The sequence below is a fragment of the Schistocerca nitens genome, chromosome 7, assembly GCF_023898315.1.
Source record: "Schistocerca nitens isolate TAMUIC-IGC-003100 chromosome 7, iqSchNite1.1, whole genome shotgun sequence".
Classification (NCBI taxonomy): domain Eukaryota; kingdom Metazoa; phylum Arthropoda; class Insecta; order Orthoptera; family Acrididae; genus Schistocerca; species Schistocerca nitens.
This window is the reverse complement of record NC_064620.1, coordinates 160453451-160466686: the sequence shown is the minus strand read 5'-3', so window position 1 is coordinate 160466686 and position 13236 is coordinate 160453451. Positions and strand designations below refer to the sequence as shown.

The following is a 13236-nucleotide window of genomic DNA, read 5'->3' as shown; positions in this document are numbered from 1 at the left end:
CAGAGTACTGGGGAAGTGCAGTCAATGGACAAAGGAAATGGCTTACAGATCACTCTTGTCACCGGTTCTAGAATACCGCTCAAATGTGTGGGACCCCTACCACATAGGACTAACAGGGTATACTGAACGTATACAGAGAGGGCAGCGCAACGTACCACAAATTTCCAGTTTTCCAGCTACATGTGACGTTGTTGTTGTTTTGATATCAGGCATTTACGTCAGTCAGATTTATATGATATCAAGATTGCCTATATTGGTATATCTGCGTCGTTCAATAGTCGATGCGTAAACGCACATGGCTAGTACCGGTATGGAATCAAATACGGGCTCAAAAGAAAATTATGTATGTACAGAAAAAGAACAGACAAAAGTTATTATTCAGTTACCAGGCAACGTATTTTGTAATGTGGTTCAGCATTTTAACAAGGATATAAATACTGCTGTGCTCAACTTGCTTGCGAATGTTCAAAAGGAAGGGGAAACAAGAAACTCAACAACAAGTGGGAACCAGATCCGGGGAACAGCGGTTATCTGTTTTTTTTTTTTTTTTTGTTTTGTTTTCATGATGTAGATGGATCGATCACTTGGCGATAAGCCACGCAGGCCTGGAAAGAGCATCGTGAATTGTATCAAAAATCATGATTTGTGACTGGAGGCGGTTTGTTTTCTTTTTTACGAAAGTAATACAGTAGCGGAAGCAAAATTAACAACAATGGATAATAATCTATCCAATTTTAACATATACACGTAAACAACGTAAATGCTGATTAGGCATTTGAGAGAAAATTATTAAGTAACATTTTTCAAAAGTGTGAAAGGCCCTGTCGGTGGAAAATGATGAATTCATAAGAGCACTGTTATATAAGACCAATTTAAGGTATCTGACAGTGAGCCCAAGACAAAACTGTATTGGACATGTAATAAATTGGATTGGTCATGTAACAGGATCACAAAAGAACAGATTTTTTTTAATATTACGAACTGAAAGAACGTCATGGAAACAAGTTTCATAGCATATTGCTATGTGAGCAGCTAAGAGGCTACACTGATTGCAATTAATAATAGCAATGAGTGTTTCGTGATAATAGAAATTTGTGCCAGACGGGGACATGGGTCCAGACATCCTGCTCTCTTGCAGCAGTCACCTTAACCTCTCAGCTGCCTGGACATGATTCGAGGCATGACTCAGATTATAATTTCCAATAATACTCACGCTTTTGATTTCCGAGCACACTGAAGGAACACCATGCCTGACTGCTCTTTCACTGATATCATTTTATGTAATTATATCTGATTTCATTTTTATCATCTACTCATTTAATTTCAGGGTACTTTATTCAACTAGTAATAATAGTATATGATATTACATAATAATATTGATACTATACCACGTGAGAAAGGAGGTAATAGGCTAACAAATATTGAGCTGCTGCAACGAAGGTAACTTCGGAAGATGAAGCACTATTTTACAACGAAATACATCAATCCTTAAAGCATTAGTAGCCGGTGACATTAATTACACCAATCGATCCGGTAGAAACAACGCCAAGTTCTAAGACCGAAATAATTGGCAGCATGTTATAGTCTTAGGTCGAGATTTCAATTTACCAGATATAGACTGGGACCCTCAGATGTTTAGGACGGGTGGTTGGGACAGAGCATCGAGTGACATTATACTGAGTGCACTATCCGAAAATTACCTCGATCAGTTAAACAGAGAACCGACTCGTGGAGATAACATCTTGGACCTACTAATAACAAACAGACCGGAACTTTTCGTTGTAAGCGCAGGAGAATCAGTGATCATAAGGCCGTTGCAGCATCCCTGAATATGGAAGTAAATTGGAATATAAAAAAGGGAGGAAGGTTTATCTGTTTAGCAAGAGTAATAGAAGGCAGATTTCAGACTACCTAACAGATCAAAATGAAAATTTCTGTTCCGACACTGACAATGTTGAGTGTTTATGGAAAAAGTTCAAGGCAATCGTAAAATACGTTTTAGACAGGTAGGTGCCGAGTAAAACTGTGCGGACGGTAAAAATCCACCGTGGTTCAACAACAAAGTTAGGAAACTACTGCGAAGGGAAGGAGAGATTCACTGGAAGTTGAAACGCAGCCAAAACCTCTGAGACAAACAGAAGGTAAACGACGTCAAAGTTAGCGTAAGGAGGGCTATGCGTGAAGCGTCCAGCGAATTCGAAAGTAAAATTCTATGTACCGACTTGACGGAAAATCCTAGGAAGTTCTGGTCTTACGATAAATCAATAAGTGGCTCGAAACAACATATCCAGACACTCCGGGATGATGATGGCACTGAAACAGAGGATGACACGCGTAAAGCTGAAATACTAAACACCTTTTTCCAAAGCTGTTTCACAGAGGAAGACCGCACTGCAGTTCCTTCTCTAAATCCTCGCATAAACGAAAAAATGGCTGACATCGAAATAAGTGTCCAAGGAATAGAAAAGCAACTGAAATCACGCAACAGAGGAAAGTCCACTGGACCCGGCGGGATAACAATTCGATTCTACAGAGTACGCGAAAGAACTTGCCCCCCTTCTAACAGCCGTGCATCGCAAGTCTCTAGAGGAACGGAAGGTTCCAAATGATTGGAAAAGAGCACAGGTAGTCCCAGTCTTCAAGAAGAGTCGTCGATCAAATGCGCAAAACTATAGACCTATATCTCTGACGTCGATCTGTTGTAGAGTTTTAGAACATGTTTTTTGCTCGCGTATCATGTCGTTTCTGGAAACCCAGAATCTACTCTGTAGGAATCAACATGGATTCCGGAAACAGCGATCGTGTGAGACCCAACTCGCTTTATTTGTTCATGAGACCCAGAAAATATTAGATACAGGCTCCCAGGTAGATGCCATTTTCCTTGACTTCCGTAAGGCGTTCAATACGGTTCCGCACTGTCGCCTGATAAACAAAGTAAGAGCCTACGGAATATCAGACCAGCTGTGTGGCTGGTTTGAAGAATTTTTAGCAAACAGAACACAGCATGTTTTTCTCAATGGAGAGACGTCTACAGATGTTAAAGTAACCTCTGGCGTGCCACAGGGGAGTGTTATGGGACCATTGCTTTTCACAACAGTTATGAATGACCTAGTAGATATTGTCGGAAGTTCCATGCGGCTTTTCGCGGATGATGCTGTAGTATACAGAGAAGTTGCAGCATTAGAAAATTGCAGTGAAATGCAGGAAGATCTGCAGCGGATAGGCACTTGGTGCAGGGAGTTGCAACTGACCCCTAACATAGACAAATGTAATGTATTGCGAATACATAGAAAGAAGGATCCTTTACTGTATGATTATATGATAGCGGAACAAACACTGGTAGCAGTTACTTCTGTAAAATATCTGGGAGCGTGCGTGCGAAACGAATTGAAGTGGAATGATCATATAAAATTAGTTGTTGGTAAGGTGGGTACTGTAGTGGACTGACAAGGCAGCCAGTCCACAGTGAAGTAGCCGAAAGGGCACGCGTCAACTCACGCCGTCTGGCGTTAAGTCTGGAACAGGATTCGTAATGAATGTGATAAAGAAAAGAACGTAGCTAATAGAACACTTAACTTTTATATCGTCCTTTGGTATACAGCATTCTTGATGATACAAGTGAGACTATCTTGAGATACATGCAATGGTACAAATGGCGCCTTGCTAGGTCGTAGCCATTAACTTAGCTGAAGGCTATTCTAACTGTCTCTCGGCAAATGAGAGAAAGGCTTCGTCAGTGTAGTCGCTAGCAACGTCGTCGTACAACTGGGACGAGTGCTAGTCAGTCTCTCTAGACCTGCCGTGTGGCGGCGCTCGGTCTACGATCACACAGTGGCGACACGCGGGTCCGACATGTACTAATGGACCGCGGCCGATTTAAGCTACCACCTAGCAAGTGTGGTGTCTGGCGGTGACACCACAGGTACCAGGTTGAGATTCATTGGGAGAGTCCTTAGAAAATGTAGTCCATCAACAAAGGAGGTTGCTTACAAAACACTCGTTCGAGCTATACTTGAGTATTGCTCATCAGTGTGGGATCCGTACCAGGTCGGGTTGACGGAGGAGATAGAGAAGATCCAAAGAAGAGCGGGGCGTTTCGTCACAGGGTTATTTGGTAACCGTGATAGCGTTACGGAGATGTTTATCAAACTCAAGTGGCAGACTCTGCAAGAGAGGCGCTCTGCAACGCGGTGTAGCTTGCTGTCCAGGTTTCGAGAGGGTGCGTTTCTGGATGAGGTATCGAATATATTGCTTCCCCCTACTTATACCTCCCGAGGAGAGCACGAATGTAAAATTAGAGAGATTCGAGCGCGCACCGAGGCTTTCCGGCAGTCGTTCTTCCAGCGAACCATACGCGACTGGAACAGGAAAGGGATGTAATGACAGTGGCACGTAAAGTGCCCTCCGCCATACACCGTTGGGTGGCTTGCGGAGTATAAATGTAGATGTAGAAGTAGAAGATCATTGCCTGGCCTGCAAAAGAACTCCAAGAACGAGTGATCACCAGGGTAATGTCGATTTGGAAGCATCGAACAACTGGTTGATGCTCGCAGGTTTACATGTAGAGACTGTGGGCTTTCTGGCAGCTTTACAATATCCGATCATTGCGAAGAGGAACAACTGGAAGCGTACCCTGAAAGACGAAGGGAAAGATGATAATTGCAAGAAGTATGGAAATTAAAAGGAACCATGTCACACATTACATCTGGATGTGATACTTGACGTCTGCTGTATACTTGAAGAGGGATGACACGACATTACAAGCATGCGTGAGTCCTGTTCACTTCAACAAGTTTCCTTCATTCTGCTTTCTCCAGCGCTGTTCCCTGCCATCCTCTAGTTCATATGTTCTGTATCTTCTTCCACATCGCCTGTCGGCCGCTTTAGTGGCCATCCTCTCAGTCTTCCTCCACTTGGCCTCCAGTCAAAAACCTCTTCCAGTCGTTCTTCGAGTATCCATCCTAATGACATTTCCAAGCTTGGCTACTCTCCTATTATTTATTAATCTTACAATCTCAATTCCCTGCATGTAGTGGTCCAACCCAGGTTTCGTTCTAGATCCCCAGGAGAAATTGTTTTCTGAAGGGCTCCATAGATCTTACACGGAAGCCTACGTTCAAAAGAGGTGTAATTAGGATGTCAAAATATTCCACCAGGAGTTGGGACGGTAGTATCAATTAATGAAAGACTTTGTTCCATACTAAATATATCGTTCTATCCCTCTTTCAGAAAACGAATATTTCAAAATGTAATGGGACTGCGGCATAATAATCAATAAACAATCCATAGTAGCAACATAACAGATTAACAAAGGTAAGTAAGCCACCTTCCTTATAGGCATGTCTGTTCCCAACACCTGTAATTTACAAACGACCTCTAGTGAGGAGATGGTTAATACAGTGACCCAGCAGATGACGTAAAAGCCATATGGAAACACCATCTTACCTGTGGTAATATCAAAATCTCGATACTGGCGTTGTCCTAAAACTGACTGAAGAGTCTACAAGACCCAAAGCTAGATCCTTCCCCTATTTTTTATTTTTTATTTACACATCAAGTTCCGCAGGATCAAACTGAAGAGCGAATCTCCAAGGTCATAGAACGTGTCAGTACACGAAATTACAACATAAAGGTAAAAGCAGGTAAAAATATAATGTTTATGAACCCGAAAAAAGTCAAGCGATAAGTTTAAGTAAACGCAATCAACCATACAACATGAATCAGCTTAATTTTTCGAGGAACTCCTCGACAGAATAGAAGTAGTGACCAACGAGGAAACTCTTCAGTTTAGATTTGAAAACGCGTGGATTACTACTAAGATTTTTGAATTCTAGTGGTAGCTTATTAGAAATAAATGCAACAATTTACTACACACTTTTCTGCAAAAGAGTTAAGGAAGTGCGATCCAAATGCAGGTTTGATTTCTGCCTAGTATTAATTGAGTGAAAGCGACTCATTCTTGGGAATAAGCCAATAATTTTAACAAGAAATGACAGTACAGATTATATGCACACATCGAAAAAAGTTTTGCATCACCCCAGTTCCCAGAATTCCTGAACATAGACATTCACTGTGGGTATTGTACCACAGACACAGTCCTTTTCACTGTTCAGAGATGTCACTAAACCCACCCAAATATGTAAACAACCATGCATGAGCAGCGACTATTAGACGGAGGGGGTCCGACAGTCGATCAGTTCCATTCATTCCACTAGGAAGGATGTGAAGGAGGTACACACGGCTCGTGTTGTCTGTAGTTCAACAATGCCTAGACGGTCAGTACCGCTGTTCGATCGCGTCCGCATTGTTACTTTGTGCCAGGAAGGACTCTCAACAAGGGAAGTGTCCAGGCGTCACGGACTGAACCAAAGCGTTGTTGTTCGGACATAGAGGAGATACAGAGAGACCGGAACTGTCGATAACATGCCTCGCTCAGGCCGCCCAAGAGCTGCTACTGCAGTGGATGACCGCTACTTACGGATTATGGCTCGAAGGTTCGACAGCAATGCCACCATGTTGAATAATGCTTTTGATGCAGCCACAGGATGTCGTGTTGCGACTCAAACTGTGCGCAATAGGCTGCATGACGCGCAACTTTACTCCCGACGTCCATGGCGAAGTCCATCTTTGCAAGCACGACACCATACAGCACAGTACAGATGGGCCCAACAACATGCCGAACGGACCGCCCAGGATTGGCATCACGTTCTCTTCACCGATGAGTGTCACATATGCCTTCAACCAGAAAATCTTTGGAGACGTGTTTGGAGGCAATCCGATGAGGCGGAACGCCTTACCTACACTGTCCAGCGAATATAGCAAGATGGAGGATCCCTGCCGTTTTGGGTTGGCATTATGTGGGGCCGACGTACGCCGCTCTTGGTCATGGAAGGCGCCGTAACGGCTGTACGATACGTGAATGTTGTTCTCCGACCGGTAGTGCAACCACATCAGCACCATTTGGTGAAGCATTCGTCTTCATGGACGACAATTCGCGCTCCCATCGTGCACATGACTTCCTTCATGATAACGAAATCGCTCGACTAGAGTGGCCAGCATGTTCTCCAGACATGAACCTGCGGGTTTTCCAATCACTACGCACCCGCCGACTCAGACTTGCAACATTATAAGTTTTCAAAAATGGCTCTGAGCACTATGGGACTTAACTTCTGAGGTCATCAGTCCCCTACAACTTAGAACTACTTAAACCTAACTAACCTAAGGACATCACACACATTCATGCCCGAGGCAGGATTCGAACCTGCGACCGTAGCGGTCGCGCGGTTCCAGACTGTAGCGCCTAGAACCGCTCGACCACCCCTGCCGGCACCTAAGTTTTCGCTGGTTTCGTTGTCTAGGAGCTGGGATAAGTAGTTGCCGCATTACAGGCCAAATACTGCGGAGTCTACAGTACACAATATGAATATACACATGAATCGAATAATCGAAGTTCCTTTTACTCGGCAATTGCGAATTTTGAACGTAACATAGACGTTTACAAATGAAAGATTGCAATTAAATAAAATCTGCAGGTACTATTTTAACGACTTTAAATGATGGGTTCGATAGCAGAAGTTCTTTTGAGAATGCGGTATATTTCGGCAAAACTCTTATTGGTGGCGATGGTCCAGCAATTAAATAAAATACAAGTTGAATCACAGGAAAACAGTAGATTCCTACTTCGCGAAAGTTGGTTATGAACAAAAACATAGATCGAGAGATATTCACTTCAAAATGCGTACTTCGTCTTCACTGCAGAAGCCACGGGAATCTCACAAGCACACAAGTCGGCACTCCGAAGTAACTCTATCTCTCGCGATCACGGGCAAACTGCTGCACTCCAAATCTTCCGCGGGACTGTGCGTCCGTCGAGCCGTCGTGTCCCGGAATCCCCTGGGTCGCGTGCCGAACTGTCCCGTGTCCTCTCCGGAAACTCGCTTCCATCAAATGTTCAAATGTTTGTGAAATCTTATGGGACTTAACTACTAAGGTCATCAGTCCCTAAGCTTACACACTACTTAACCTAAATTATCCTAAGGACAAACACACACATGCCCGAGGGAGGACCCGAGACCAGCCGTCGCATCCATCTAGTCTCCCCATTCACGAGCACTGTGATTGGCTAGAGCGCTCGCGCCATGTCTTCATGCCAACGCACCCACACAACATAATGAAACACATTTAAATACTTGAAATTAAATAAATATTCCTACGGCTGGACCATAAACACGCTCTAACACACATTATTAAATACATAAACAATTGACAAAAATATATCAAAAGAAAAGAAGCAAAAGATAGGCCAGGAGCCTAATGTCTCTGTGCTTTCTAAAACAAAGTAAATATTTGACCAGTTTCTTCATGAATAGCATATATCGTATATAAACAAAGACATAGATGTATAAATATGTTTATAAGTATGCTGCCACCGTTTTATCGTGTAACTGTGGAGTACTTACGGCCTGATGCGATCGATAGTAATCGGCCACTTTGACCTCCAATAATGCATGTACTATTCGAGTTACATACCTGTCATTCGTACCAATTTAGGTTTCTAAAGACACGGCGATCGACAAAATCGTATGAAGCGTTTATATTTTGGAAATTCGTTGCTGGGTGTTACTTGTGTAATTTACCGTCAGATACTAAACTTTAAACTAATAAAGATATTTAAAATCTCATTACTCCATCAGAATCGCCGTGCAAATAATGGTAATGTACATGTTACTTTTTGATGTATCATGATTCATCTGGGTACTATTAATTTCTATACAAACTGTGAAATGTCTGCCATTAAGGTTTCACAAAGTCCGCCATCTTTGGCACTCCCGGCGTGTCTCCTTCATTGACACAAAGCACCGTCCTCGTCACAGCGGAATTCCCAGCCACGCGGCTGGACCATGCGCTGGGGCTCCCCCTCTCGTCCGGCTAACGTTTGCCACCACGTGTTTGCTGCCGGGCCCCGGATTTGACGAGCGTCCAGTGCGGCCGCCTCAACTCCGAACATAGAGTATTCCCAGGGCGCCACAACTCGGCCGTTACCTCTTATACCATATCGAACATGCCTGGGATATGAAACATCCTGGCAGATTAAAACTGTGTGCCGGACAGAGACTCGAACTCAGGACCTTTGCCTTTCGCGGGCAAGCTGAGCTACTGAGCTACCCAAGCACGACTCACGCCCCGTCCTCACAGCTTTACTTCTGCCAGTATCTCGTCTCCTACCTTCCAAACTTTACAGAAGGTCTCCTGCGATCCTTGTAGAACTAGCGCTCCTGAAAGAAAGGATATTGCGGAGACATGGATTGGCATGGCATGGATTGAAGAGGGTTGTTTATGAACGACGTGATGAACTCGTGGATAGTATGCTACGACGAACACAGGCATGCATTAATGCAAGAGGACGTGCTGCTGGTTATTAGAAGTACCGGTGTGTACAACAATATGGACCACCACCTCTGCAGGTCTCTCTGTGCGGTGGTACAACATACAATATGTGGTTTCCATGAGCAATAAAAAGGGCGGAAATGATGTTTATGTTGATCGCTATTCCAATTTTCTGTGCAGGTACCGGTATTCTCGGACCGAGATGCTAAACTGTTTTTGATGTGTGCATACTAGAGGCCAATGTCAAAATACCCAGACTCTTAAACAGGGGTCGACAAGAGGCTCGTGAACAATTGGCAATTGCAGAAGATAGTTATACTAAATACTTGCAGACTATTTCAATGTATTCTTGGATGACATAATTAATTTAGTGCTAACCGTTATCATTAAGTCCATACCATGTAGAAATGAACGGGGCAGTATGTAATAGTAATAATAATGATAATAATGCAAGAGAGAGAGAGCAGCAGAAACAGCCGCAGCTCGCGGTCACCTACCTGCAGGTAGAGGATGACCTTGCAGAGCCCAGTGCCCATGAACCAGGTCTCCGTGACGTCCCACAGCACGGTGGGGGGCAGGCAGATCAGGATGACCATGAAGTCGGCGACGGCGAGGTTGACGATGAAGTAGTTGGTGACGGTGCGCATGGCGTGGTTGCGGTACACGGCGAGGCAAACCAGCGCGTTCCCCACCAGCCCCGCCACGAACACCACGCAGTGCATCGCTATGAGTCCCCACTCGTAGTCCTTCGGGTAGATATGCTGGTACACCATCTCCCAGTACTCGACGTCCGGGATGCAATAGTCGTTCGTGCACTCCATGGTAGTGGTCTCGTAGTCGTCCGTCGTGGTAACGTTCACCGTGGACGGGACGTCGGTGGCGTCCGTCCAGAGGTCCGACGTGTCGGTCCACATGGAGTAACTGTAGCTGCTCTCATTCGACGGAATGTCCCACGTGCTCAGCGGCCCCCACGTTCCGTCTGTTGTGACGTTCTCCATAGCAGCCTCGAGGTCACACTCTCCAGCGTCACGACCGCTCCTGCACTCCCATGACTACGTCTACTCTACCTCAATGACACTGACGAAGGGAGTGAAACACCTACGCACCAGTAGGTAATACCCGAAGTTCCTCTCCATAGCAACGTTCTCCTACCAAACCGTCACTAACTAAATCATTTTAATATTATTAAATGGGAACCATTTTTGGTTCCCGATCACCACGTAGCTAGACATGGAGAAAAATGAACCATTTCCCTAAAGTAGTATCACGGATTTTCTGTTTATACGGATTTACTGTTTTGTCATTTTCAAATACGAAAAGGACTGAAACTGAAGATAACGAACAAAACCGAAGCAGCTGAATATTACAGACTACACAGACAATATTCTAACATAAATCTGAAGCCTTTCGAATAGTGTAATTTTTCAGATAAACTCTCCCTTTATTTTAAGATACACGATACTCTCTTGCGTTCTATATTTCGATGATGGTGGAGAGTGGTTGTAGTTTTACTTAGCGATGCTCGAACTTCAGGATTCCTGGAACGAAAAGAAAGAGACGGAAGGTTACAAGATAAGAAAAACAACTGCACATATGATTTTTGTGAGTGATCAAGTGTATAAGCTCTTGTGTGTGTGCGTGTGTGTGTGTGTGTGTGTGTGTGTGTGTGTGTTTGTGCATGTCATGTTCGTTTGTTTTGGATTTGATTTGATTGTTTTCAGGCTGTAATTTTGGTAGCATCGAAACATTTTTACGGATTTGAAAAACAATTATAACAAATTAAATTTTAGACGTAGATTACAACCTAGTTTGCACATTAAAAAGAAGACTGTTAAGTATAGTGTGAGGAAAACATCACAACAAACATTTATATATTAATGTTTTAGTGCAACATTTGCCGGTCGATTTCAGAGTTTGGTTAGAAAACGTGGTTATTTTGCATGTGATAGCGTATCATCTTGGTTGAGAGTAGTCAGCTTGTCAATAAAATTCTTCTCGGCTGTTGATCACATCGTCAGTATATAAAATTGCCCGAAGTTTCGGCCACTATTGCAAGTGGTCTTCCTCAGGGCTCTGTGCAGAGGCGACTCAGTCAAAATGTCATTTATCATTGTCATTATGAAATATCGCAATGCACAGATACAAGACTGACTGCAGTGGGACAGAATAACTATTTAAATAAAAATTAATTTTTAGTACAAGAAATTTTAAATCGGAGAAAATACCGATAAAATTATTTCTCCTATCCCCATATAGATTTCTAACCCCATACCAACAGTTCTTAAAATTTTTGACTGTGAATTTTTAATAGCTTCGAAAATTCTTGTAAAATTTATAACGAAAAACGTGGACGCAAGTAACAGGTAATAGTCAGGTAGTGAACTATTGATGCATTATGAAATGATAATTAAATGGACACCCTAGCTGCAAACAGGCGTTGATGTACTTCATTGGGGACATGTTGAAAATGTGTGCCCCGACTGGGACTAGAACCCGGGCTCTCCTGCTTACATGGCATATGCTCTATCCATCTGAGCCACCGTGAGCACAGAGGATAGTGCGACTGCAGGGACTTATCCCTTGCACGCTCCCCGTGAGATCCATATTCCCAACATGTCCACACCACTACATTCGTAGTACGCCTAATAGATGTTTGCCCTTCATACTCATTACTCGTGGCAGATTAACTACCAAGTCCCGTACGAGTTCGGGCATAGCGTGTGCGTTCGCACAAGAAGATCAATGGCCGGGAAGCCATATTTAACTATATATGACGGTAGTATCTGTTCCCGAAAGAACAGTTACCGTGGATGACCATGCAGCTTTGCTAGAAATGAAATGATAATTAAATGGACACCCTAGCTGCAAACAGGCGTTGATGTACTTCATTGGGGACATGTTGAAAATGTGTGCCCCGACTGGGACTCGAACCCGGGATCTCCACCGTGAGATCCACATTCCCAACATGTCCACACCACTACATTCGTAGTACGCCTACGCCTACCGTCATATATAATTGATGCATTAGTTATGTTTTACAATCACCCTCCGTTTTTCGTTGTGAATCATACAAGTATTTTCATTCGCAAGTTTTCAGAACTATGTGTATAGGTTTAGGAATCCGTATGGGCTTGGGAGAAATTATTTTAGACTGTTTAGTGTGATTTAAACAATTGTTATATTAAAAATTTATTTTTACATAAATAATTTTTTCTGTTTTTTAAAATGGTATGTGTGAAATTTTAAAAATGATTCCACCATCATTATGAGGTTATGACAGAGACGCGTGGTATATTTTAGGTTTAGCTCAGCTTCTCTTCACCTGAGTCAACCAATATGTTGCTTGTCACCCCGCATATTTCGCGGAAGGACCATGAAGGTAAAAAATTAGATTCGAGCTGACACAAAGGCTTACAGCAACCATTCTTCTCACGAAATATTCGGGACTGGAACAGGAAAAGGGGGAAATAATAGCGGTACATGTCACGGTTACATATACTTGTCCAACAGATTTGGCGTGTGGGGGATACACTAATCACCACATTGTATTTGTGAACTCTAACGTTAGTTTGAAATGAGTATGCAAAAACGGTAATTACGATTGAACACATTTTAATATTCATTTCAACATTTTATTGCCAGCGATCTGGATGAGACAAACAGAAACAGCAATTAACGAAAAACTGCTGACGAGAAAAAAAATTATTACGTGATTTAATTGGTGGGTGGCCATTTTTGCAGCAAGGACATTACTTAGTTTTTATTTCCACATTGTGTGACAGTGAATAGAAGTGAGAGAATTTTCAGTAGCGCAATGCTCTTAATACACTCCTGGAAATTGAAATAAGA

At 43.1% G+C, this 13236-nt stretch overlaps 1 protein-coding gene across 1 annotated transcript; it reads right to left on the bottom strand.

The window, feature by feature from the left end:
• Window positions 1-560: 560 nt before the first annotated feature.
• On the bottom strand, window positions 561-10385 carry LOC126195514 (orexin receptor type 2-like). Its single transcript, XM_049934141.1, has 2 exons — window positions 9885-10385; window positions 561-605 (listed from the first exon to the last, which is right to left on the bottom strand). Exons 1-2 carry the CDS (start codon window positions 10383-10385, stop codon window positions 561-563), a joined length of 546 nt encoding a protein of 181 aa, XP_049790098.1.
• Window positions 10386-13236: the final 2851 nt, after the last annotated feature.